This window comes from Camarhynchus parvulus, chromosome 25 (genome assembly GCF_901933205.1).
Source record: "Camarhynchus parvulus chromosome 25, STF_HiC, whole genome shotgun sequence".
NCBI lineage: Eukaryota > Metazoa > Chordata > Aves > Passeriformes > Thraupidae > Camarhynchus > Camarhynchus parvulus.
In genome coordinates this window covers 1,323,885-1,349,763 of record NC_044595.1, presented here as the reverse complement: position 1 = coordinate 1,349,763, position 25,879 = coordinate 1,323,885, and the positions used below count along the sequence as shown (strand labels likewise).

The 25,879-nt window shown below is 54.8% G+C and overlaps 3 protein-coding genes across 5 annotated transcripts; 1 reads left to right on the top strand and 2 right to left on the bottom strand.

The window, feature by feature from the left end:
• The first annotated feature begins 718 nt into the window (after positions 1–718).
• On the top strand, positions 719–5,586 carry CERS2 (ceramide synthase 2). Its single transcript, XM_030965192.1, is given in 12 exon segments — positions 719–832; positions 2,132–2,305; positions 2,695–2,714; positions 2,717–2,811; positions 2,895–3,013; positions 3,189–3,246; positions 3,323–3,373; positions 3,547–3,639; positions 3,820–3,948; positions 4,033–4,139; positions 4,221–4,374; positions 4,592–5,586. Coding segments are annotated over 11 exon segments (1,128 nt in total). The 5' UTR covers positions 719–832; position 2,132; the 3' UTR covers positions 4,721–5,586.
• A 923-nt stretch (positions 5,587–6,509) lies between these two features.
• SETDB1 (SET domain bifurcated histone lysine methyltransferase 1) lies at positions 6,510–24,139 on the bottom strand. Of its 3 annotated transcripts, none has more exons than XM_030965179.1 (22): positions 24,076–24,139; positions 23,523–23,745; positions 22,576–22,742; positions 21,978–22,015; positions 21,758–21,857; positions 21,297–21,467; positions 20,812–21,013; positions 19,817–19,890; positions 19,356–19,546; positions 18,818–18,995; positions 18,237–18,357; positions 15,943–16,101; positions 14,510–15,136; positions 14,029–14,145; positions 13,590–13,759; positions 12,075–12,697; positions 11,599–11,627; positions 11,378–11,510; positions 10,704–10,860; positions 9,746–9,963; positions 7,795–7,883; positions 6,510–7,145 (listed from the first exon to the last, which is right to left on the bottom strand). In XM_030965179.1, the coding sequence occupies exons 2-22, from the start codon at positions 23,732–23,734 to the stop codon at positions 7,028–7,030; spliced, it is 3,894 nt and encodes a 1,297-aa protein (XP_030821039.1). In that variant the 5' UTR covers positions 23,735–23,745; positions 24,076–24,139; the 3' UTR covers positions 6,510–7,027. The 3 variants fall into 3 exon arrangements, with proteins under 3 accessions (XP_030821039.1, XP_030821040.1, XP_030821041.1); XM_030965180.1 differs by having other exon boundaries at positions 9,746–9,960; XM_030965181.1 differs by lacking the exons at positions 6,510–7,145; positions 7,795–7,883; positions 9,746–9,963; ... (6 more) ...; positions 14,510–15,136; positions 15,943–16,101 and adding an exon at positions 16,952–17,922.
• Positions 24,140–25,185: 1,046 nt separating this feature from the next.
• LOC115913250 (cortexin domain-containing 1-like) lies at positions 25,186–25,359 on the bottom strand. Its single transcript, XM_030965176.1, has one exon. The coding sequence runs from the start codon at positions 25,357–25,359 to the stop codon at positions 25,186–25,188; it is 174 nt and encodes a 57-aa protein (XP_030821036.1).
• Between the last annotated feature and the right edge of the window lie 520 nt (positions 25,360–25,879).

Here is a 25,879-nt window from a genome sequence, read left to right as displayed (position 1 = left end):
TACAGGGCTGTCTATAGTGGGTGTATCTAGGGTGTGTATGGGGCACATACAGGGCTGTCTATAGGGGTGTATATGGGGTGCACAGGGCACATACAGGGCTGTCTATAGTGGGTGTATCTAGGGTGTGTATGGGGCACATATAGGGCTGTCTATAGGGTGTCTATATGGGGGTGTATATGGGGCACATATAGGGCTGTCTATAGGGGGTGTATATGGGGTGCACAGGGCACATATAGGGCTGTCTATACGGAGTGTATCTTGGGTGTAAATGGGGCACATATAGGGCTGTCTATAGAGTGTCTATGGGGTGTATATGGGGCACATGCAGGGCTGTCTATAGTGGGTGTATCTAGGGTGTATATGGGGCACATATAGGGCTGTCTATAGGGGGTGTATATGAGGTGCACAGGGCACATACAGGGCTGTCTATAGGGGGTGTATATGGGGTGCACAGGGCACATACAGGGCTGTCTATAGTGGGTGTATCTAGGGTGTGTATGGGGCACATATAGGGCTGTCTATAGGGTGTCTATATGGGGGTGTATATGGGGCACATATAGGGCTGTCTATAGGGGGTGTATATGGAGCACCCCGGGGTCTACGGGGGGTGCACGGATCCCGTCTCGGCGGTCGATCGCTCATGCCTGGGCCCCGCCCCGCCCCACGGCGGGCGCCGCTCCCCGCGGCGTTGCGGTGACGTCACTCCCGGGTTCGCGGTGACGTCACTGCCGCCGCTGCCTGGCGCGGGGCGCGGGACGCAGGGGGGCGAGCGGCGGCTCCGTGAGGGCTCCGGGCGGCGGCGGCTCCGTGAGGGCTCCGGCGGCGGCTGCGGGTGAGTGCGGCCGGGGGCGCGCGGGGCCGCCCTGCTCCGGGAGGGGCCGCCCGGAGGGGCCGCGGGATGGTTCCCGCTCGCTCCCCCCGCGCCAGGCCCGCGGCCGGGCCTTTCTGCGGGCGTTGGGCGCGCACCGGAGCCATCCCGGGCCTCCATCCGCCCTCGGGCAGGGGCCGCCGGGGCTGCCCGGGCGGGGCCGGGTGAAGGCGGGGCCCCCAGGGGCCCACAGCGGCCTCGGGCCCCGGCGGGGTCGCTGCCCCCCGGCCCGGTCGGGCGCGCAGCCCCCGGGCCCGGATCCCTCCCGGTCCCGTTTTTCTGCCCGCGACTTGAAAACGTCAGGGTTTTGTCGGTTTCCAGCAGGATCGCTGCTAAAATCACCTCTGGGGAGGGGTCCGGCGTGGCGGTGCCCCCTCCTGCACCGGCTCGGTGCCCCGGTGCCGGCACATCGCGCTGTGCTGCCGGTGCCCCGGGGGAGAAGGAGCTGCCGGCCCTGACCGGGGCCTCACCCCGTCCTCCCACGCTCCCCTCCCGTTACCTGCCCGCGGCGCGGCCGCGGGAGTCGGGAATTGCGGCACGTCCCTCCCGCCCGCCCTTGCGAAACCGGCCACGGTGGTTCCTCTTCCTCCCGCAGCCGAGCGGAGCCGCCCCGGCCCTCGCCACAATCCGTGTCGGGGATTCGCTTCCCGGGGGTGCGATCCCAACCGACCCCATCCCGACCTCCCCGGGGTTCCCCAAAATCGGCCGGTGGGGAGGGCCGGGGAGCCGGGATGCGCTGACCCCGCGGCAAGGGGCCGCTCCCCCGTCCGGAGCCTTTTTAGGGCACAAAGGTGCTCATTGTGTCGCCAGCAAATCCCTAATCCCTCGCTGGGGCCGTGCCTGGCCTCGGAGGGCTGGCGGTGGGCTCCGTGCCTCCGTTTTCCACCGGGAATCGGGTTTGGATCAGCCGCGGCATGCGCACACGGGAGGGAAACCAGAGTCGGGGGTTTCTCCCTGCTCCCCATCCCGGTGTAGAGCCGGGGTTGCGATCCCGGTGCGGAGGCGGGAGCCCGGCTCTTCCCTCGGGCTGGTCGCAGGAGCCGAGCTGCCGGTTGGAAGCGGGACTGGGGCCCCTGTTAATGATCACCCTCTGACCTCCGGGCTGCAGGGAGCAAAGTCCCTCGGTGCCCGAGCCGAGCACCGCCAGGGGATTTCACCGGGGCCTCCCTGGGAGTCGAGGTGGAAATTGGGGTGCCTGGTGGGGCCGGGGTGGGATCGGCCATCTCCTCGGAGATGCCCCCCTCACCTCTCCCCCCCCCCCAGCATGTTTCAGACCTTGTACAGCTATTTTTGGTGGGAACGGCTCTGGCTCCCGGCAAACCTCACCTGGGCTGACCTGGAGGACCGGGATGGGCGAGTCTATGCCAAAGCCTCTGACCTGTACATCACCCTCCCCTTGGCCTTCCTCTTCCTCGTTGTCCGGCACCTCTTTGAGACGTGAGTCCCTTCCCTGGGGGTGGGGATGGGTCCTGAGCCCCCGATCCTGCTCTCCCCATGCCCTTGGGGCTGTGGCTGAACCCTGGGATGTGGCACCTTGTGCTCAGCCGAGCTGGGGGTCCTGATCCCCCCTGACAAACCCACGTGCTCCCTTTTCCCCGCACAAACACGATTTGTTGGGCCAACAATGGGAACAGACCCGGCTTTGTTGGGATGGCAAGAGAAGGGAGGGGCTGAGTGGGGACAGCCCGTGACAGAAGGACCCTGGGGGCTCCCCTTGGCAAAACCCACCCTGGAGGAGGCACAGCAGGATGGGGAGACCGAGGCACTGAGTGGTTGTGGGTCCCTGGGTGGCCAAATCATGCAGGTGACAGGAACCGCTTCCCCAGGTACGTGGCCACCCCCCTGGCGGGCTCCTGAACGTCAAGGAGAAGGTGCGGTTAAAAGCCACCCCCAACGCGGTGCTGGAGAAGTTTTATGCTGCCACCAGCAAACACCCCAAGCAGGTGAGGGCTCAGGGCGTCCCCAGGGGCTCAGGGTGGCAGAGGCAGGGCTGTGTGACACAGCGGGGCTGCCCTGGTGTCCCCAGGCCGACGTGGAGATGCTCTCCAAGAAGAGCGGCTGCACCGTGCGCCAGGTCGAGCGCTGGTTCCGCCGCCGCCGCAACCAGGACCGGCCCAGCCTGCTCAAGAAATTCAGGGAGGCCAGGTGAGACCCCCCCCTTTCCTGCCTGGTGTCACTGTCCCTCCACCCTGGGGGGCTCTGGGGGTCCCAGCTTGGCCAGAAGCTGCCTGGGAAGGGTGGGAGATGTGGGATCTGGGGCCATCCTCCTCCCTCCTGCTCCCCGGTGCCCGTCTGAGGAACGTCTGCTTCCTTTTTCCAGTTGGAGATTCACCTTTTACCTTATTGCTTTCATTGCTGGCATGGCTGTCATAGTGGATGTGAGTATTGCCCCCCTCCCCTTGCTCCCCCAGCCCCCCTGGCCCCTCTGACTCCTGGTGTCTCCCCATCCTGCAGAAACCTTGGTTCTACGACCTCCGGGAGGTGTGGAAGGGATACCCCATCCAGGTGAGCACAGATCCCATCCCAGCTGCCAGCCCACGGCTTCTCCTGAGCACCAGGGGGAACTGGGGGTTCAGGAGGGTTTGGGGGTCCTCAGGGCACCCGGATGGTGCTCACAGAAGGGGATCAAACCCCTCTTGGGGACACAGAGGACCCCCCAATCTGTCCCTTGCCCCCAGAGCGTGCTGCCCTCCCAGTACTGGTACTACATGATCGAGCTCTCCTTCTACTGGTCCCTGCTCTTCAGCATCGCCTCCGACGTCAAGCGCAAGGTGGGGGCTCTGGGGTGGGGTGGGGGACACTGGGACATCTCGGCAGGGTTTTCTTCACCCTGGTGGCGGGCAGGAGGGAGCGGCTGGGAGGATGTGGGCACACCCAGGGGCTGTGAGGTGGGAGTTTGCTGAAGGTGGGATCCAGGCTGCTGTAACCCCTCCCCATTGCTTTGGGCACAGGACTTCAAAGAGCAAATCATCCACCACGTTGCCACCATCATCCTCATCAGCTTCTCCTGGTTTGCCAACTACGTCCGTGCCGGGACGCTCATCATGGCCGTGCACGACTCCTCCGATTATCTGCTGGAGGTTGGTGTGTCCCCCTCCCCTGCTGCCACCACGTCCCCCATCCTGTGCCCCCTCCCCAGCTCACCCCCTCTGCCCCCCTCCCAGTCTGCCAAAATGTTTAACTACGCCGGGTGGAGGAACACCTGCAACAACATCTTCATCGTCTTTGCTGCCGTCTTCATCATCACCCGCCTGGTCATTCTGCCCTTCTGGTGAGCTCTGCTGGGGAACGGGGGGGAAACTGAGGCAGGGGCTGGGGGAGTCACAGTGACAGGAGTGGCTTTTCCTGGCAGGATCATGCACTGCACGATGGTTTATCCGCTGGATCTCTACCCTGCCTTCTTTGGCTACTACTTCTTCAACTTCATGATGGTGGTGCTGCAGTCGCTGCACATCTTCTGGGCCTACCTCATCATCCGCATGGCCCAGAAGTTCATAACTGGAAAGGTGAGAGGGGGGGCCATGGGGATGTCATGGGGAAGGACCCACTCGGGGCCCTCTGCAGGGGAGACCCCCAGATCCTGAATCCCAACTGATCTTGGCTCACCAGATCCCAGGGAGCCCTCGGTGGGGAGAAACCGCTGTGGTTGCAATGGGGAAACTGAGGCACGGCAGGAAAATGGGGGGAGCTGCTGCCTGAACCCCCTTTTCCCTCTGCCCACAGGTGGTGGAGGACGAGCGGAGTGACCGTGAGGAGACGGACAACTCTGAGGAGGAGGAGGAGGTGGCCAAGAACGGGCCCCTCTCCAATGGCCACCCTGTCCTCAACAACAACCACCGCAAAACCGACTGAGCGCCCCGGACCCGAGAGCTGCCACCTCCTGCCACCGGCCCGGCCCCTCCGGCCGCTCCACACCGGGACCCCGGAGCGCCCGCCGGGCCCCGCCCCTGCTACGGAGCGGGGCCGCAGCTCTGCCTCACACTCACCGCTGGTGCCCTTCCACCTCTCACCTGCTGCCTTAATCCACTGCGGCTCCCCGGCCAGGCGGGGACCCCTCCGGGATGGCTCCATCCCTCCGGGGCGGTTCCTTCCCGCCCCGCAGCCCCTCGGATTGGCTCTGGCCAAAGAGCTCGGCCCCAGCCCCTTGCCGGGCTCTGTGTTATTCCAATTTTCCCAACCATTCCTTCACCGGGGGAGGGGGGAAAAAATCCCCCTTTTCCTGAGCTGTATCCGGCTGGAAAAGCCGGCTCAGCCCCTGCTCCACCGAACTGGGAGGGAGGAGCAGGGAATTCCTGGGTGTTTCAGTGCCTAAATGATGGGATGACACTATGGAAGTACTTGGGGGAAGGAAGCTGCGGGGTTGAGTCACTCCTTGTGTCTCACACAGTTTAATCCTCTCATTTCTCTTCGGTAAATGGATTTTTGAGTCTCTCCCTCTCCGTGGCCTCTCCCAGCTGTAACAGGACAAATTTCCAACTTGATTTTTTTTTCCTTTTCTTTCTATTTATTTGGAAGACAGAAGGAGCCGGGCTTGGCTCTGTCTCCTGCATCCTTTGGGATGCTGTGAGACCTCCCAGCACGGAGGGGTGGGGGGGGAAAAGGACCATTAACCAATGTCAGACCAAAACGTGTTTTGTTGTTCTTGTTTTTTTTTGGTTTTTTTTTTTTTTTAATAAATAAAAGGTTAAATATATTAAAAGTTAAAAAAACTAATAAACTTGGGTAAAAAAAAAATTACAGGATTTGGGCATATTCTGTGAGTGGCACAGTGCCCCTGGGGTGGGGGGGTTATTTTGGCATAGATCCCTTAGGCAGTGCTAAAAATGGGCAGAGTTGAGGATTTTGATGGTTTTTATGGGCTTTTTTTTTTTCTCCTAAAAGTTCTCCAAGTCTTCAAGCCCAGGCTGGAGCGTGGGTTTGGGTTCCCTGGGGAGCTGCAGCCCCGTTGGGATGACAAAGCCTCCATTCAGGTGGACTCTCAGGATGGAACTGGAGCTCCAGGAGGTCCCAGAAAGGTTTTATTTTACAAAGAAAAAAAAAAAAAGAAAGGTTATATAGCAGGAGAAAAAAAAAACCCAACAAGTGTCCCTTGTGCAGGGCTGGTGTTGGTTATGGGGGGGCTGGGATGGTTGGAATCAGCTCCACCACGTCCCAGATTGGGCTTTTTCACGTCAATAATGTGAGATTTGATCCCACTTTGTCAAAGCTCACCTCTTATCCAGTTCTCAGGGTCGTTTTTTGAACTCTTTGGATCTGCCCTCCCCAAACAAAAACAACCCAAGCCTGGGACTGGTGCCACTCCCTCCCTCCCCTGCCCAGGTACCCTGGGGCTGGCCCAGCTTGGGGCTCTCTGTGACATTCTGGGAGGGCTGGAGATGGAGAGAGGCACCAGATCTCCTTCCTCAAGAACATCCCAACCCCTTCCCCTGCAATTTTCCCCAGTGGAAGGGTTTAAGGAGTGTTTGTTTTGAGGAAAGGTGAAGGAAAGGTGAAAATGTGGGAGCTCCTTATCCCTTTGCCTGGGCCCATCCACCTCTGGCATTTTTCCTGCAAACCCCACAGGAACAAGGATGATGGCAGAGGTTCAACTCTGCTTTTTCAGGGCTCTTTGCTGTGTCTCGAGATCAGGGTAGGTTGTTTATAATAGAAAAACCCACTTTTATTGCTTTTTAGCAACTAAGATTTTTTACAGCTCACAGGTGAAGACAGATACTTACTTTTTGTCTTTTTTCCCTTGAATTCTATAAATCCTGCTTGGTCCAGTCTTCCAGGGATTCTTCCCACCATCCTCCCTCCCACTTTCAAGGCCTCAGTCCCAACTGGGAAGCACTTCCAGGGAATACTGGGCAAGTGCTTGCTGCTGGAAAAATGAGGTTTTCTGCCTTAAATTTGGTGGAAAGATGGAAGAGAGCAGGAAAAGCTCATTCCTTGAAGGGAACCCATTGTCTTGTGGGATAACTGGAGCCTTTGGAAGCTGGGAGAAACCCAGGGGGTGGAAATCACCCCGAACACAACCTGAGTCCATTCCTGCTCTGTGATTTCCCAGCTGAGAAAAGGGAGAACTGAGAACCTCTGGAGAAGAAACTTCACCCTCACTGAGGGAAAGCGAGCACCAGGCCTCTGGAGAAGGGGGAGCTGCTGGGAGGGAGCTGGGCTGGCTCAGAGCAGGCGGCCCCGGCAGTCGATGGCCCCGCAGCAGCACAGCAGCTCCTTGCCCTCCACGCTGCCAACCTCGTAGTTGTAATCCCAGGTCAGCTCCGTGCCAGCTCGGATCCTCCTGGGAAGGGAAAAAAATCCACACGGGATGGGTGAGGAGATTACTCCAGAAAAGAGGAGATGAGGCTGAGGCAGCCAGGGAGAAAGGGATAAAGTTTCTCTGATGAATCATTGCCGTGAGCATTCACTGCAGGAGCACAGAGGCACACAGCAGGGGTTCAGCACGACTCAAAAGATTTGGGATTAAAACAAAAATGGAAATTGGCTGCTCCATGCCTCACTCTGCCCTTTGGGAAGGTCTAAAACTGGTGGAAATCACAGTAGGATCTCCAGCATGAGAGGATTTCACCTTCCACCAAAGTTTTCTCTGCACAGGAATGGTGAAAAATTGGGAATGGGGTTTCCAGGAGCAGGGAACACCCAGCTCAAGATTTGGGAGTAAAACAAGGAGGGAAATTGGCTGCTCCATGCCTCACTCTGTGCTTTAGGAAGGTCTAAAACTGGTGGAAATCACAGCAGGATCTCCAGCATGAGAGGATTTCACCTTCCACCAAGGTTTTCTCTGCACAGGAATGGTGGAAAATGGGAATGGGGTTTCCAGGAGCAGGGAAATGGGGTTTCCAGGAGCAGGGAACACCCAGCCCTGGCCATGGAGCCAGGTCCCACAAAGCCCAGGAACCCTCAGCCCCTCCCAGCACCCCAGGACTCACTTGCTGGCAAAGAAGGCGACCCAGGGGAAGCGAAGGTCGTGGGTGTCCACAAAAACGTTCTGCACAAACAGGTTTGGGGTGCAGCTGTGCTGTAATGGCAACAGAGAAGAGCCTGAGCTGCTGCCCAGGCAGGGAGGCCGAGCTGCCAGCACTGAACAGAGCCTTTATAAACAAGCAGCATTCCTGGTTTGCCCGTCACATCCAGCGGAATCCTGCTGGAACAGGCTGCACGCCCCGGCTGAGTCATAAGATCCACACTCAAAGGTAACGGGCTCTGGAAGGACTGACAGGGCCATTCCTGCTCCCACCAGGCTGCAGCAGCTGGTTTTTCACTCAGGAAGGTGCATCATCCTCCCAAACCTCCTCTTTCCCCACTTCTCCCGAGGCTTGGGGAGGAACAGCCCCACTGAGCAGACGGCTCAGCCCCGAGGTGTGCCCATAAACGCTCATTTTATCTTTGATATCACCTACCACCAAAGGCAAACAGTAAGTGGATTGTTTAAAACATAATCCTCACTGCAATTGGATTTATTTTTATGCTGCGAAACTGTGCAATTACTGCTTCATTCTTTAAATTGTTAATTGTCGTATTTCTCTTTATCTTTTCTTTCTAACGATAAAAGGGTGAATTGTGGTGTTGCATTTTATTTAAATGGTTTCCTCTGTCTCACCCCTCGAAAATGTTTATTCCAAGCCTGCGATCCTCCCCTGAAGTATCATGGATCTGCAATCCCATTGGCCCAAGTTTTATTCTGCACCCAATTTGAATCTCCCTGTTAAGCTGTGGGGGGGACCACAGATTCTCTCATAGCCCTTTGGTCTCTCTTGGCCCTTCTCTACCTCTCCCTCTCCCTTCCCCAGCGTCCTAGGGTGACATTATGATGCTTGTATCCCCATTTGTGTGTTCTGTTTATGCTGGACATTATGTTCTGTGCCTTCAAGACTGGCTCTGAGGAGAGAAAGTTTTGTTTTGGTTTTGCTATCAGCCGCTCCCCCACGGCTGGTGGGACACACAGACAGGGCAGTACATAGTGCTGCTTTTGCTTTTTGCTTTGCTCTTGCTCCTGCGTTTTGCTTCTGCTCATTAGTTAGTTTAGCTAAGCAGTCCAAATTTTTCCTCGACTGTTTTTCCTTTTCCTTTTTTGGGACTACTCAAACCTGCTCCGGACGGGACCTGGGAAACACCGAGAGTTTGCACTTTGTGGCTGCAGCAGCTGCCCCAGCACCGGAGGGACTGAGAACAGAGAGAGACTTTCTGAATTTGTCGTCTTTTTCAGAGCGGTGAAACAGTGGTGTCATCTGGTATTGTTCATTTTGTGGGGGGTACTTTGCCTGTTAAATAAACAGGTTCTTTCCACTTCTCTCCAAGGAATCCTCCCCAAACCAGTTGGGGGGAGGGCCTATGTGGGTTTGCTATCTGGAGGGGCCCCTTTTGGAGGTTTTCTCCCAAATTTGCCCTAAACCAGGACACCTGGGAAACACGAAGTGTTTGCACCTTGCGGCTGCAGCAGCTGCCCCAGCACCAGAGGGACTGAGAACAGAACAACCACCCCCAAGAGAGACTTTTGAATTTGTAATCCTTTTCAGAGCGGTGAAACAGTGGTGTCATCTGGTATTGTGCATTTTGTGGGGGGTGCTTTGTCTGTTAAAGAAACAGGTTCTTTCCACTTCTCTCCAAGGAATCTTTCATGAACTGGTTGGAGGGGGGCCATGTGGGTTTCCTATCTGGAGGGACCCCCTTTTGGAGGTTTTCTCCCAAATTTGCCCTAAACCAGGACACCCCCTCCTCCCTCAGAAACCATGCTGCTCCCATGGGTGAGACCCCCAATAAACTCTCCTCTAATCACCGCCCTCAAAATCCACGTGGAGCCTCCTTTCCTGCCCAAGACACCGAGCCTCAGGGGACTCCTGGGGATGTCCCAACCCAGCTGCAGCAAAGCCAGTGACTCACGTTGAGGTAGCGGCCCAGGTTGCCCTCGAGCTTGGCGTCGATGATGTAGCAGTTCTCCTCGCCATCGTAGAACTGCCGCGTGCTGCGCCGCACGGGCCCCGCGCTCTCGCCCTTGTCGGCCGCCGCCAGCGGCGTGGATTTGATGGCGATGCCGTGGGTGGATTTCAGGGCGAAGCCTCGGGTGGATTTCACAGCCACCTGCCTCTTCACGGGACCTGCTGGGAGATGGGATCACCCCTGAGCCTGCTCTGCTCAAAGGTGACAAAGCCCTCAGAGCCAAAGCAGCGCTCCAGGATGGCTCCTGGGTGTCATGGACATATCTGATGAAAAATCCTTTTGCTGGGATCTTTTCTCCTGAGAAGCTGAGAGGCCTCAGAAATGAAATGTAAACAATAATTATCTGCTGCTGTGGAATGCAACAGGTGCATCTGTGATTGGTCTCATGTGGTTGCTTTTAATTCATGGCCAATCACAGTCCAGCTGTCTCAGACTCTCTGGTCAGTCACAAGATTTTATTATCATTCCATTCCTTTTCAAGCTTTCTGATGAAATCCTATTCTTTTAGTATTGTTTTAATATAGCATTTTATTTCAATATAATATATATCATAAAATAATAAATCAGCCTTCTGAAACATGGAGTGAAGATTCTCATCTCTTCCCTTGTAGGGGTTGCCTGCAAATTCAACACTTGGGATCAACCCAGCCCAGCCTGCAGACCCACTGTAAACCTCACTGTTGCTTTTTCTTACAATACCCAAAAATATCTGCTTTTGAGGAGCAGATTTTGCAGTTTTGTCTTGCTAAACACATGGGGAAGGTTCCAACTTTCCTGGAACTGGAAGGACAATGTCCTGGAGCTGAGGGACACAGCAGGAGCAGCAGCTACAACCTCACGAGCCCTTCCTGGTGCTTTCCAACCAAAACTTCTCACCCTCAGCCCTGGTCTCCCCCCTCACCTGACCCAGATGATGGATTTTTCTTGTCCTCCCCTTCCTCCTCCTCGGATCCTGAGGAAATGGTCTGGATGTCGTCGCTGTCGTTGGCTGCGCCCGGGGCCTGCCCTGCCCTGTGCTCCTCCTCGCTGTCGGTGCTGCTCGACACCAGCAGCACGTTCTGGGGACAGGAACAGCTCCTGGAGTGCATCCCAGCCTCCCTTTTGCCCAGAATATGGTTCTCTTCTCCAGCTCACCCCCTCTGTTCCCACCCTTTGGAAGGGGATCCCCCCCTCTGGCCACCACATCCCACAGGACAGTGTTCGGAACACCTGTGGGGTTTTGGAGTTCTGCTTGAGATCCTGCAGCATTAGGTGCTCAAAAGGAAGGGAGAAGTTCCCAAAAAACACAGGATAGTTCACCAGGATGGCTTCCTGCAGATGGCTCTGCCAAGCAATGGTCCCAGGTGTGCAAACCAAAGTGCCAAATCCAACCCAAATCCCACACTCTCCTCTTTTTTCGATCGTTCAGATCCACAGAAGACCCCTAAAACCCAAAGGAAATGGAGTGCCCTCTGGGAAACCACAGCTACAACCACAACCCCTGTGCTCAAGTGGGAACCAGAGGCAGAAGAGAACCCAAACTGAGGTTAAAGAAGGGGTTTGGGGGAGGCCCCTCCAGCTGGGGGTCCCACTCACCTCTGAGGGGGGCGGTGGGGCCAGGGATCGCCGGCGGCTTTGCAGCAGCACCGTGCCGCTGATGGGCCTGCGGATCCCCTCCAGCCTGGGAGGACAGGGGTTGTAGCCGTACCTCCTTCCCAGGCTGCTCCCCCTGCAGGGACAAGGCAAGGGCAGGTCACACCTGGATCCCCAGGGAAGTTGTGCCATGGGACGGGAAAAAACGATTTAAGGAATCTTACCCAGGAATTTTGGTTGATTCTTCGGGTTCCTGCAGAGGGGAGAAGCACAGATGATTGGAATCTCTCCCTTCTCAAGCACTCTCCAGTCTTTCTATGGAATTGTTCCCCAAAATGCCAGCCCAGGAGGGAGATGCTGCCTGTCCCCACACTCAATGTGACACCCAGCATGGAGATGCCCCTCTCTGGGGGACTCCAAGTGCCCTCCCTGGAGCAGGGGGTGGACAGGGACCACCTCCACATCCCTAAGGTCCCCAGGCAGGAGGATGTTCAGCTCTGCTCGCATCAAGTGATTTCTGCAGCCTCTTGTGCCACAAACTCCCTCCCTGGGAGGGGAAAAGCCAGAGAAGCCAGGGGAGCTGAGCAGAGACATCCAACAGCCCCACAGTTCCCCCGGATGTGCTCTATGGGGAGCAAAGCCACTGGAGCAGGAGCACCTGCCTGCCTTTAACTCTCCTGTTCCCTCATCTCTCCCTCACCTCCTTCTTGGGTGCCTTTGCCTCTCCATTCAGATCTCCTGGCGTGGAAGCACAGCCCTTCTCCCTCTCTGCAGGCATCTCCATCTTCACAGCCTTGGTTTCTCCCCCTTCACCCACCCTGAAGGACGAGGCATCATTGCTGTCCTGCAAGCTCTCAGCCACGCTGTTGGAGCTCAGCCACGAGGCCACTTTGTTCTTGGAGATCTCCTCAGACACTGGCAGCTTGCAGGGGGGTGCTGTGGTGGGCTCCTCATGGCTGGGGGACCGTGTGAGCCCCGAGTCCTTGGAGGCCGTTTCCGAGGGGCCGTGGTCGCGCTGGCCGCGCGTCTGCCGGCGCGTGGCGTAGCTGCGCAGCACCGAGCTGGTGCTGAAGTTCTCGTCCTTGCAGAAGTTGTCATCAGAGCTGTCCTCGTTGGATTCCTCCAGCTCCTCCGTGCCCGTGTTCTCCTCGTCGTCGTCGTCGTCCTTGAGGTCCACACCGCTGTTGTCCGAGGAGCACTTGGCGTCGCTCTCGTAGCCCTCCTTGAAGTTCTCCACGCTCTCGATGTGGTCCAGGTTGGCAAAGTACTCATCACCCATCTCCAGCCCCTCTTTGTCAGCAAAGTCATCCGTCAGGATTTTCCCTGGGAGGGCAGAAAATGAAAGGTGAGTTTTCTCTTTTATCCTCTGCAAAGCTCACTGAGGAGAAAACAGGGATGACACCGCTTTATTCCAAAGCTGGGTTGGGAAATGACAACATAACCCCGTTTCTTGATGTAACAAAACCCTGAAGCTTGTGGTTGAGCTAAAATCAAGATTTTCAGCTCAGAAATCTCTACAGAGCAGCTCAAGCAGAGCCTTGGAAGGGCTGGAAGAGCAGAGAGGCAGCAGCTCTGGCTGTGGGTGGCTCCATTCCAGAGCCAAGGCAACCCCAGTGCAACTTCTGCATCTCGTGGGCTGGGCCGGGCCCGGCCGGTTTGCTGAGCACAGGAAGCAGGGCTGGGGTTGGGTCACCTCAAGGACAGCCTGGGGGACATCTTGTGACACTGGCACTGCCAGAACAAGGGTTCTTGCAGCATTGGGCAAGCTCATGAGCTCAGCTTGCACCCTCCAATCACCAAAACGGGCATGGCAGGAGCTTTACACCCCTTCTGCTGCACTTTGGAATCATGGAATCATTGAGGTTGGAAGAGCTTCTGAGTCCCACTGTTCCCCTCAGCACTGAGCCATGTCCCCAAGTGCCACATCCTTGTGCTTTTGAGCACTTCCAGGGACAGTGACTCCACCACCTCCCTGGGCAGCCTGACCACCCTTCCCAGGAAGAAATTTTCCTGAATGTGCAACTTAAACCTCCCCAGGGCATTGGAGAGGGCCAAAAGTTGAGCCTCTTTTTCTCCAGGATGAGCTCCTCCAGCTTCCTCAGGAGTTCTCCAGACCCTTCTCCCTGTGCTCCAACCCCTTCCCCAGCTCCATTCCCATCTCTGGCTACCCCTCTTTTCCACAGCAGAGTTTTCCACGTGCCAGGTGAGCTCCCACCTGCGTAGATGCAGACAAAGGAGCCCTTGGCGATGTCGTCGAGGCAGCGAATGCCCCAACCTTTGTTCTGGGTCTTGAAGAGCTGCAGCCGCACCTGGAGGCCGTGCTGGACCAGGCGGTTGGTGCACATGTTCACGTTGCACTTGCACCTCTTGTTGCACTCATAAACACTGGAAGAAAGGAGAAGGGTGACAACTTTCAGGATAAAGAAACATCCCAAAGTCTGTGGCTGTTGGCAGCGCTGGGGTTTATGCACAGAGATCCCAGAGGATCAGAACTCATGTTCTGGATGATCCTCAAGGCTCCTTCCAACCCAAACCATTCCACGGTTGGCAGAAGAACCAAGACCAGAGGCAGATGGTCACATCTGCCCTGGGATACCCAGGATCAACTCCCTCTCAATGGATCTGGGGCTGGTGCTTGTGAGGGCTCTGCTCACCCTGTTGGAAGACATTCCTCCAGCCGCTTGTGCTGGTAGCCTGAGTTGGGGTTGATTTGCCCTCCAGGGGTGCAGCCACTGGCCTGGATGGTCAGCTGGTGACAGGCACACCTGGATCTGCAAGGAGACACAGGAAAACCCATGAGATCAGTCTGGAGACAGGAAAACAAATCACATCTTTAGGCAGAGATGGGCACAAAGCGTCTGACTTGGAATCAAATCAAGAGAAGTGGTTTGATTCCACTCCATTCCAAGAGAAGTTGTGGATTTCTCATCCTTGCAAGTGTCCAAGGCCAGGTTGGACAGGGCTTGGAGCAACCTGGGATAGCAGAAGGTGTCCCTGCCCACGTCAAGAGTTGGAACTGGATGGTTTTTAACGTCCCTCCCAACCCTGCAACGGACTGACCTGCCTGGCTTTAAACCCCAGGCGTTCCCTCACACAGCCCCAGTGCTGTCCCCTCACCCAGGAGCAGTCACCTACTTGTCCCTGCAGCCATCCTTGCAGTCACAGCCCACGAGGAACTCCCAGCTGGTGTTGATGTACACCCCTTTCCCGGGGATCCTCTCCTTGCTGTAGGCCACCTGCGGCGGCGGCGTGCTGTCGATCTCGTTGACGCACGACAGGGGCACGTCCTCCTTGCCCTTGGTGATATCCGCGATGTAGTAGTAAGGCTTGTAGGGCTGGAACTTGCGATCCACCAGCACGTAGGGATCCAGGCAGAACATCTCCAGGAACAAGAAGTCGCAGTCCGTCTCGAAGAGGTAGCGCTCGATCTCGTGCATGGAGCGCAGGCAGAGCCCGCAGGGCGTTTTGTAGAGCACGTGGAATCCCATCTTGCGGTTGACGCGGCGCCGCGCCGTCATGCGGCGGAAGTCGTAGAGCAGCGGGATGAGCAGCGGGTTGCGGCTGCGGTACTGATCGCTGCGCACCGGCCGCACCCGCGCCAGGCACGCGTAGCTGCACACATGCGGAAGGTAGAAGAGCTTCTCCAGAGGGGCTCGGTAGGACGGCTCGTTGGGAACGCGGTCCATCATGCCGTGGAAGGGCTGGGAGGGGACGCTGCTGGGGACGCTGCTGGGGACACTGCTGGGGACGCTGCTGGGGACGCTGCGGGGAGAGATGGGGTGCTCAGGTTAGGAAGGATGTTGAGATTTTTGAGGAGGGGCTTGGAACACAAACCCTATGAGGAATGTTTGAAGGAGCTGGGGCTGTTTAGCCTGGAGGAAAAGAGGCTTAGAGGTGACCTTATGTCGGAACCCAGAAATTCCTCTCGAGATCCTGCCAAGGACTCAGAGCCCAAGACCCCTGTGCCTTTGATCTTTGTTGTCATCGTATTTCAAAAGTTCCGTATCTTCTTGGTGATTTCTCATGGGCAGCTCCTCACAGCACTGACTCCTTCTTCTTCACAGTACAGCCAACAAACTCCATCTCTCCTCACAGCACAACCAAAAAACTCCAACTCTCTTCTCAACCAGTTAACCCACTCTTTTGTAGCACTCTTCTTATTGGACACAGCTGTAGCCTATTAAGGGCAGGCCTGACTACCTTCTGCACTATCTTTATTTTCTTACATTCTATCCCTCCACAGATCTTGACCCATGGAAAAACAATTACCAACCTTTATATGAAAAATTACAAGAATCAAAAGAGTTTAAGTAGAACGATAGTGGATTTATCACAGGGTGATAAAAAAATCCAAAGGAAATCGACCGCCCTCCAGGAAATCACAGCTACTTGGCAGTGCTGGGGGGGACTCCACGAACTCAGAGGCTTTTCCAGCCTCAGTGATTCCACCACTCCACGATCTGAGCTGCTGAATCCCCACCAGAAACCCACCAGCACACTCAGGCCCCACATGTGTCCCAACATCCCAGACGGATTCACAGATGCGTCCCACCCAGAGCTCTGCTCACCGGTGCTGCGGGGCTGGGAGGGCCCTCGCGGCTGCTGGGGTGTCCCCAAGGACAGGGGAGGATGGGGACGAGTGCCCGGAGCCCACGGAGCCAGGACGGAAGGAAGTGCTTTTCTTGGCCACCTGCTTTCTGCCCTGGGCCAGCTGGGTGTCGGAGCATCTGCAGGAGGGAAGAAGAAGCTGATTTGGAACATGGAAAAACAAAATAACACTGGGAATCAAAGTAACACTGCCCCACGGAATTCAGAAACCCAGGAGAATCCCAGCGGTGGCTTTTTTCCTCCTAAGTGTGAAAATCAGCCCATTTCTGGCTATTTCTGCTACAGCAACCCCACAACCACTCCGAATTTCAGAATTCAGCTCCAGCTCCAAGTGACTTCTGATTCTGAAATGAGGCAAGGGTAACAAGGCCTTAATCCCAGGAAGCTGGACAAACCAGGCCATGAAGAAACCCCTGGCTTAGCAGAAATCAGCGTCTAGAAGCTTAACCAGGCCTGAGTAGGAGGAACAAATCCAGAGGATTCTCTTGCAAGGACTAAGGAACGAGATAAGATTGTGCAAGGGAATGTAATAACATTCCTGATGAAAGAGGTAGTTGGGGGCTCTAAAAATACAGGTTCTCAACCCATTTCAGGAGTTTTCAATCAACTGCAGGTTTCCAAACCATTCCAGGAAGTTTTCAACCCATTTACATCAATAGAACAGAAAATTACCACAAACCAGCCGCTGAAGAGGAAAAACTGTGAAGTTACTGGGGAAAAAGGCAAGAGACAAAGAGAGCAGGAAGGGACGAGGGTTTCTGCCAACAGCTGCCTGAAAGCAAAGTGTTCAAACACATCTCAAAAAGAGCAAGAGGAAAAATGGGCTTAAACCAGTCAGAAGTGGTGACAACACTGAGAAAAACTTGAAAGAAGGGGGAGAAACCCAGGCTTTCCTCAGAGGAATAAAACACCAGAGTGAGGAGACTGTTCTTAGTTTTAATAATCTGAAATCCAAGTGTTTGAACCCCACAGAATCCCCGGGATCAGCATGGACACAGCCAGGCCTGGCTGCCTCCTCCCCCTGGTCAGGGGCAGTTGGGATTTAAGGGCAGGGAAGCAGCTGCGCCAAAACCACGTCCTAAAGCCAAGCCCAAGAGGGAAAAAATTCCTTGTAAAGCACTGCAAGGCCTGAATGGGAAAGGATTTGGTGATGGCACATAGGGCTGCAGGTCCAGGTTGGTTGTCTTTGTGTTGTGACACTGCCCATGGTCCCGGGGTGTCCCAGTCCCAGCACAGCTCTTCCCTGCACATGGGGGACCTGCAGGGGTGGGAGCCCAGCTGTGCATTCCAGGACCTCCTCCAGCATCCAGGATCTCTCAGGAACTATGGCAAAGGTGATTTTCTTGTGGCTTCCACTCCCAAATCCTGGTCAGACCAGCACAGAGGGAGCATTTCTAGGGGTAAACTGGGTTATATTGCACTGCTGCTTGGAGAGGAGCCCCAAGACCCCCAGTTGGGGCAGGTGGGGTTTGAGCTGCTGCTACACCTGGAAAGCCTGTGGGGAGTAAAGATTGACCTCCTGCACAGGCTGCTCACAGCTGGGACATGTCCTGCCTCCCTGGTGCCCCACCAGCAGGGCACAGGCAGAGCAGAAAACGTGCTGGCACGGGGCCAGGCGCCCATAAATCCGGATGGGAAATCCACAGCGCTGACAAAAATGAACTGGGAGAGCCTCTCCCTCCCCTAAAAAGTCCTCGAGCACATTCCCAGGTTCCCTGGTGTCCTCCAACACACTCCCTTCATCACCAAGCCGAGTTCCTCCTTCCTCCAGGCCTCCTTCAGCCTGCAGCTCCGGGAATGTCCCCCTTGGGCCCCTGGCAGCGGCTTGGCCGTGGATTGCTCCGTGCCCACCGGGACCGACCGCTGATCCCGAATTCCCAGCGAGGTCAGCAAGCAGGTCAGTCCAAGTGGAGGGACACAAGGCAGCCGGGGGCCAGCGCCTGGATCGTGACACGAGGGAGCATTTCAGATTTTGGGAAGAGAAAGAGCAAAGGTCTCATTTGGAAAGGCAAATTGCAAAGCTTTAGCCCTGAGGAGGAATATTTGGCTCGGGGAGTTGTTGGCTCTCAGCTCCCGCCCCCAGTAATTCATCCAGCAGCTTTAGCTAGAAGTTTTTCCCCAAAATCACGGCTAAAGGCATGGAGGACACGTGCAGCTGAGGATTCCTCTGCACAGAAAAGGTGGTGCCTGAGAGAGCTGAGTGCTGGAGAGAAGCAAAGAGGTGGAAGGTGCTGGAGGTGGCTCTGGTACTTACTCCATCTCTGCAGGCTGAGGAGACGTGGGACGTGCAGCTGGCTCTGGAGTCTTGTACTGGGGACCAGCTCCTGCTAAATCCTGGGTGTACTGGACCACAGGGCCCTTGCTCCTCACAGCACCTGGTGGGGAAGGTAAAAAACCAGAGAGTCAACAGGAAAAATCCTTAATGTTATCTCAAGTTGGCTGTATGGGCCCCAAAACACTGATTTGTTCCTGGAAGGAACCAAAACAGAGGGATTTGGGATTAATGGTGGATCATTGCCAAGCTCAGAGCACAGCAATTCCCCCAAAAATTCTGGTCACTTCACCCAAGTGCAGTTTGGTTCTGTGGCATTATTGCAGGAGAAAAATCCCACTGGAAATCTAAATCTCCTACGCCAGAGGACAAAAACCCTGGAAATCTAAATCTCCTGTGCCAGGGGAAAAGACTCGCTGGAAATCTGAAATCTCCTGTCAGAAGAATAAAACCAAAACCTAGAAACCTGAAATCTCCAGGAACTCTGCTAAAAAACCCACCAAACCCAAACCACCCTGCAGTTAAATCCCAGGATCTAAATGAAACCAAAAGATGCCACCAACCAACGTTGGGACGAGTCCTGGTCTGCCCACTTTGCTTCTTTTCCTGGGTGGAAGCTGTGGAAGTTTTCATGCTGAACATGGGCTCGAGGCGTGTGGAACCTCGGTAAATCCACTCACAACGTCTGTCCTCTTGTGGGAAGGAGAAGGAAACACTTGAAGTTCCCATGGGAAGAGCTTCCTGGAGTGAGACATAGAGGAAACACAAGGAGACAACAATGAGCATTGACAAACAGCAGTCAGAACAGACAATAAATTGTCAAATGCAATTAGTGATGTTGAAATTTCTAATTAGGTATTAGGGAAAATTTCTTCCTGGGAAAGATGTTCATGCTCTGGCAGGCTGACCAGGGCAGTGATGGAGTTACTATCCCTGGAATTGTCCAAAACCCCTGTGGATATGGCCCTTGGCTCAGGGCCTCAGACTCCAAGATCTTAGAAGTTCTTCCAACCTCGATATTTCCATGATTAGCAAGAAAAACAGAACTGATCAGATCCCCAGCCTCAAATTTAATCCTAATGGGCAAAGGGAAATTCCTACCAGGAAAAGGATTTTCACCAGACTTCCATCCACTTCTTCCACTCTGGATTTCCACCAGGTGCCTTCCCACTCGGTTTTGATCAGCTGCCCATTCTTCAGCAGTACCATGGGCCGGTTGGGGTAGGCAGTGATGTATTCCTCAATGAAATCCCGACAGGAAACATCCTCAATGTCTTCCCAGGCCTTTTTTACTGTTTGGGACACGTGGGAGAAAGGGAATAAGACAAAACAGAAAGAACATTTAATTCTTTATTTTGTTTTAGGATATCCCAGGTGCATTTTTCCTAAGGTCAATCAAGGGGTGATCCCAAGGGCTGGAATGTTGGTGGTGGGACATCATGAACCCACCCTGGCAATAAACCAGGATTTCAGATGTCTTCAGGCTCAGCACCACAAGGGACACACCCGTTTTTGGACCTTCCCAAAAGCTCAGCAGGCCAGGAGGGCCAGGGATCACTCACGTGGCCGGCAGACCGGGTACAGCTCCCACTCCTTCACGTACGACGCGTAGCCATCGTCAAAGAAAATCAGGAACCTGGAAAACAAACAGGAATTAGGAATGGGAGCTGAAGAAATCGCTTCTCACACCATGGAATGGAAGTGGAGAACTTCTCCTGCTCCTCCTGGAGACAGCCCAGTCTTGGGTGAGGGCAGAATGAAGAGTTACAAATGCTCCCTGTGCTGCCCATGGCTGCTCAAACAGCACAATTCCCAGCCAGGCCATTTCCTTCTGCTCCAAATCCCCTCTGTGCCCCAGGAAAGGGAGATAAACGATAAAAAAATGTTTAATTCCTTCTGGTTTCTGCAGGGAAGATGGATAAGGCACCCACTTAATGCCTCTGAGTAAGGACTCCAAGTCCTGGAGCTGTACAAAAGCTGCAGGATGAGGGATCAGCATCACAACCAGGAGAAAAGTTGCAATTTGGCTATCAAATTCAGCTCGTTTTCAGTTATTAAACACAAATCAGATAAAATCCAACACAATTTACATCAGATCCAGAGGGATTAAATCCTTTATCAATCACTTCAGGAAAACCCCAAACATTTATTTTAATAGATCAGAGCAGCCTTGCCCTTTTTTTTATTCCCAAAAAAGCTGCTCCAAACCTGCTTCTTTCTCCTCCTGAAGAGCTTTGGCATCACCTCTGCCACTCTGCCCTCCCAGAGCTCCTATTTCCTCCCACTGTTTCATGCCTCAAGCAGCCCAGACTCAACATTTGGGTGATAATTTGAATAAATTAGCAGATCTAATTCCTGACTCAGGGCCATGAGCAAGAGTGGAAGCTCCACCCTGAGATAAGAAAGATGAAGAAAGTCAGAATGGCATTCCTGGGAAGGGCTCAATCCAGCACCTGAAGGGTATTCAAATCAATCCTTTCATTTTTCGGCCTAAAACAAACAAACAAAAAAAAAAAAACAGAGATGGGAGTGCATGACCATGGGAAATAAGGAATACCTGTCTTTATTCTTGACATTGGGGGTTTCAGCCACGATCCCAGCATAGAGCCACATCTGATTGCCATCCTTGTACCTGGCCACCACCCTCCTGCCCACGTGGTGCCTCTCAGCAGATGGGTGGTAATCGTAGGCAATGTGGTTGCCCGAGAGCAAACTCTTCCCTTTGTTATCAAATTTCACTTTGTATTTCTTGCCAGCACCTGGAAATACGTTTTAAGGCAAACAGGAGATAAATAAAGGGGAAAATAAACAAAAGCCACGTGATTTCACAGCAGAATTCCAACGCTCTGGGTCACTCTGAGATCCTTTATTCAGAATTAACTCAGAAATCATTTCAAAGCCTTTCAGGATTTAATTTGGAGGGTGAAGCAGTGGAGGTGTGCTGCTCCCACAATCCCTTCCAGGTGACATCAGGTGCTCTGACACCTTTTAACCCAGGTTTCCCACCCAAAATCCCAGGAAAGCCCCGTGCATGGCACATACCAACTGTCTGGATGGCAATCAACGTCCCCTTGTGCCACGTCTTGGTTCTTTTTTTCCCCAAAATCCTCATGCCCACTTTGAGGTCCCCATCAGTGTTGAGATCATTGCTAGGGGCTGCAGGCACAGTGACGGGCTGGGCAGTGCCAGGAGGTTCCTGAGGGGGTTGTGCATCTACCAAGGGACAACAGCAAAAAGTCAGTTCTAAATCACCCAAAGCACAGTTCTGGAAGAAGAATTCCTGCTTTTCTTCCCCTCAGTCAGCCCAAATGGCTCTTTTTTACTGAATGGAAACAGCTTGGAAAAAAAAAAAGCAGGAATTCAGAATTAATATACCCTAAATTAAAACAGTAGTTTGGGATCAATAAATATGAATGGAGATTTGTAGGAGAGAAAGCAGATCATTGTTTTCTCATTTTGGGAAGCAAAGGCCCAGGGCACACAGCTCCTGGAAGCTCCCACACCTTTCTGTGCTTCCTGCAAGTTGGTTTTCTTGTTTACAGCATCCATGAATTTTGCAACATCCCGGGCAGATTTCCTCATGGCAGCCATTGCTTCCCTCAGCTGGAGGAAAGAAAAAGGAAACACAGAAAAAACTTTTGGTTTTTTTGCACCCAGAACAATGTTGTGTCTCAGGAAAACCCCACATGAGGAAACATCTCCAGCCAGGGCCTCCCCACTCACCAGACTCTGATCCCTGGAGATTCTGGGACAGCTGCTGCCTGCGAGTGAAGAGAAAACAGTGGTTTAAAACCTTTTTATTTGTGGGAAAAAATCCATCCTAATTAAATCACAGAAAGCAGGGGGAACAGGGAAAAGTGCCCATCCCAAATCCATGGCCAGACAAGGCTTTTCCTAATGTGGGATCATTTGATGGGGGCAACAGTGAGGCAGGTGGGAAAAGGGTGAAATCCCAGTCTGGGACTCCAGGAATTCTGGAATTTTGGGAATTCTGGGACACAAACAGGATCTGGAAGATGCTCCCCTTGAGTGGTTTAAAACCTTTTTTTAGTGGAAAAAATCCATCCTAATTAAACCACAGAAAGCAGAGGGAACAGGGAAAAGTGCCCATCCAAAATCCATGCCCAGACAAGGCTTTTCCTCATCTGATGGGGACAACAGCGAGGCAGGTGGGAAAAGGGTGAAATCCCAGTCTGGGACTCCAGGAAATATGGGATTTTGGGAATTCTGGGACACAAACAGGATCTGGCAGATGTTCCCCATGAGCTAAAAGCATTCCCTTGTTCCCACCCTTCCCCTGGCCCTGCTGGGGACACTGAACTGCGTTTCCAGCCTGAGTCCACGCTCATGACATCATCATCCTCCTCGTCGGGGATCTCGATCACTTCTGTGGCTGCTGGAGCCTCGTCCTCCGAGCTGCTCTCCCGGTACTGCAGGCCCATCATGGAGTACAGCTCCTTGGCCAGCATCTCGCACTTGTCCATGGCCCTGGGGGAGGGAAACCAGCTGTGCCTCCTGAATTCCACAGGGAGTTACCCCTGACCCCTGAAGGAGTGTAGGAGAGGTCTGGAGTTTCCTTCATGTGCCTCACAAGGGCCCTGAGGACCCCTGACAGGAGCTCTGGCCTGGCTGAGGTGGATGTTTTTGGATGTTATGCCAAGTGATTTGTTGCTGTGCTTTCACAGGTTCTGATAAATGGTGGCTTGTCCTTGCACGCCTGCATCTGCCTCACAAGTTCTGACAAGAGGTGGCTTCTCCTTGCACGCTCACACCTGCCTCACAGACACCATGGCCCATGAATCGTCCCCACCTTTTGGCCAGATGTCACTTGTTTTGGATTGAGACTATATAAACTGCAACCTTCTGAGATGACTTTGGTGAACCCCCATGGACAACAGCAAATCTATGTGGCTGGACCATGAGGATTCCGTCTCGTTGGTAAATATATTCCCCTTCCCCTCTTTTCCTTTCTATCCTTTATTTCCTTTTCTGATCTCTCTATCACATTTGCTGTTGGCCCTCAATAAAGGTGCATTTGTTGTGATTAAACTGACAGCCTCCTGCTGTTTGTCTTTTGCACTTTAGGGATCTGGAAATGAACCATTGCTTGCCCTAGCAGATCAGAGGGAAGCATCCACAGGAAGGGTCTGAAGCCTTGGGGGGAAAAGTTGCCAATGTGCCTCATTAAGCAGCCACACCATAGGTCTGCCCTGAAGGGAATGGAGCAGCCCCCCACATCCCCCTCCTCAGAATTCCAGGCCCACACACCTCACAGCATCGTCAATGAGCTGGTCAACGTGGGCCACCTCCTCCTCCTTGTGCCTCATGCACTGCTCCAGCTCCTCCAGCTGCTGCTTCCGCTGCCTCACCCATTCGGAATTCTCCACTTCTTTGTCGATGATTTCCCGCAGCTCCTCCATGGAGATTCCAAGCTCCTCCATCACCTCCTGCTGCAGCTCCTTGATGTCCTGGCAATCCATCTCTGCCACACCTGAGGAAGGTGAGGTGAGGAAGGAGAGGTTGGAGAGGGAAATCATGGGAGCTCCCTCATCCTTTCTCACCTTCCCCTGCTCCAATGTCCTCTCAAAGCCTCCCCATCTCCTCACAGCCCCCTCAGTCCCCTCAGAGCCCCCTCAGTCCCCTCACAGCCCCCTCAGTCCCCTCACAGCCCCGCCATCCCCTCACAGCCCCTCCAGGTCCCCTCAGCACCCACACCGCGTCTCCCTCATCCTCCCCCAGCTCTGTCCGTCCACCCCGCCCGCTCACAGAGCCTCACAAGCCCTCCCGTTGCCCTCAGCCCCGGCCGCCCCTCCTCACTCACCGCCGCCGGTTCCGGGCAACCGGAGCAGAACCGGAGCAGAGCCCGGCGCGGCCGCCGCGTGACGTCACTTCCTGCGCGCGCCGCCCGCGCGCGGCTCCCCCTGGCGGACCCCCGGGGGTGAGAAATCCCCGAAATTCGGGAATAAATGAAATAAAATAAATGAATTCCTCTGGAAATCGGGGGATAAATCCCTCGGGGATCGGCAGTTCGGGGAATTGACCGCTGTCCAAGGGAGCTGACGTGAACGGCCGGCCCTGTTTAAGTTGTAAACATCGGGAAAGCCGCGGTCCGTTCCTGAGGCGGCCGCGGTTCGTTCCTGAGGCGGCCCCGGAGCCCCGGAGCTGTTCGGGACCGTTGGAGCCGTTACCGAACCCCCCCCACCCTCAGAACGATCCTTTAACCGCCAGCTCGGAGGGGTTTGAAACACGGAGAGGCGATGGGGGAAATGGGGGGAATGGAGGAAATGAGGGAAATAGGGGAAATTGGGAGTAATGAGGGAAATGGGGCACAGTGGGGGAAATTGGGGAGCAATGGGGGAAATGGGGAAATGGGTTACAGTGGGGGAATGGGGAAATTGGGGGGCAATGGGAGAAATGGGGGAAATGGGGTACAGTGGGGGAATGGGGGAAATTGGGGAGTGATGGGGTAAATGGGGAATTAATGGGGGAATGGGAAGCAGTGGGGGGAAATGGGGAGCAATGGGGGAATTGGGGAATTAATGGGGGAAATAGGGAGCAATGGGGGGAAATGGAAGAATTGGGGAGCAATGGGGGGAATGGGGTAAATGGGGAATCAGTGGGGGAATTGGGGAAATTGGGGAGCAATGGGGAAAATGGGAAGCAATGGGGGAAATTGGGAGTAATGGAAGAAATTGGGAGCAGTGGAGGAAATGGGGAAAATGGAGAATCAATGGGGGAAATGGGGAATCAGTGGGGGAAATGGGGAATCAATGGGGGAAATGGGGGTCCTGGAGGAAGGGGGGACCCGCAGAGGATGGGGGTGCTGGGGCCACCAGCAGCTCAGAGGCAATGGGAGCCCGGGTGGTTCTGCTGGGGCTCCTTGGAGCACCCTGTAGAGTTTGGGGGTCCCGGAGGGGGGGTTGTTTTGGGGTCAGTTGATGGGTTCCTCCTCCCAGGTGGAGGTGGGAATGGCGCTGTAGGGATCCACCACGAGGCGGGCGCAGCGCACGGTCATGGCCAGGAGGAAGAGCCCCAGCAGCACCACGAAGGCCGTGGCCACGGCTTTGTCCACGTCCATGGCGGGCAGCACCGTGGGGGTCTCCATGCAGGGACCCTCAGGTGTCTCTTTCCCAGCTCCAGAGGCTCCTCACGCGGGTATTCCTTGGTTCCAGGGTCCCTCAGGTGTCTCTTTCCCTGCTCCAGGTGTCCCTTTCTGGCTCCAGGGACCCTCAGGTGTCTCTTTCCCAGCTCCAGAGGCTCCTCAGGTGTCTCTTTCTGGCTCCAGGGACCCTCAGGTGTCTCTTTCCCAGTTCCAGGTGTCCCTTTCTGGCTCCAGAGGCTCCTCAGGTGTCTCTTTCTGGCTCCAGGGACCCTCAGGTGTCTCTTTCCCAGCTCCAGAGGCTCCTCAGGTGTTTCTTTCTGGCTCCAGGGACCCTCAGGTGTTTCTTTCCCAGCTCCAGGAACCCTCAGGTGTTTCTTCCTGACTCCAGGGACCTTCAGGTGTCTTTTTCCCCAGCTCCAGGGACCCTCAAGTGTCTCTGTTGCAGCTCCAAGTGTCCCCTCCTGTCTCCAGGGATCCTCCAGCACGTGTCCCCCAGCACTTGACTCCCATTGACATCCCTGAG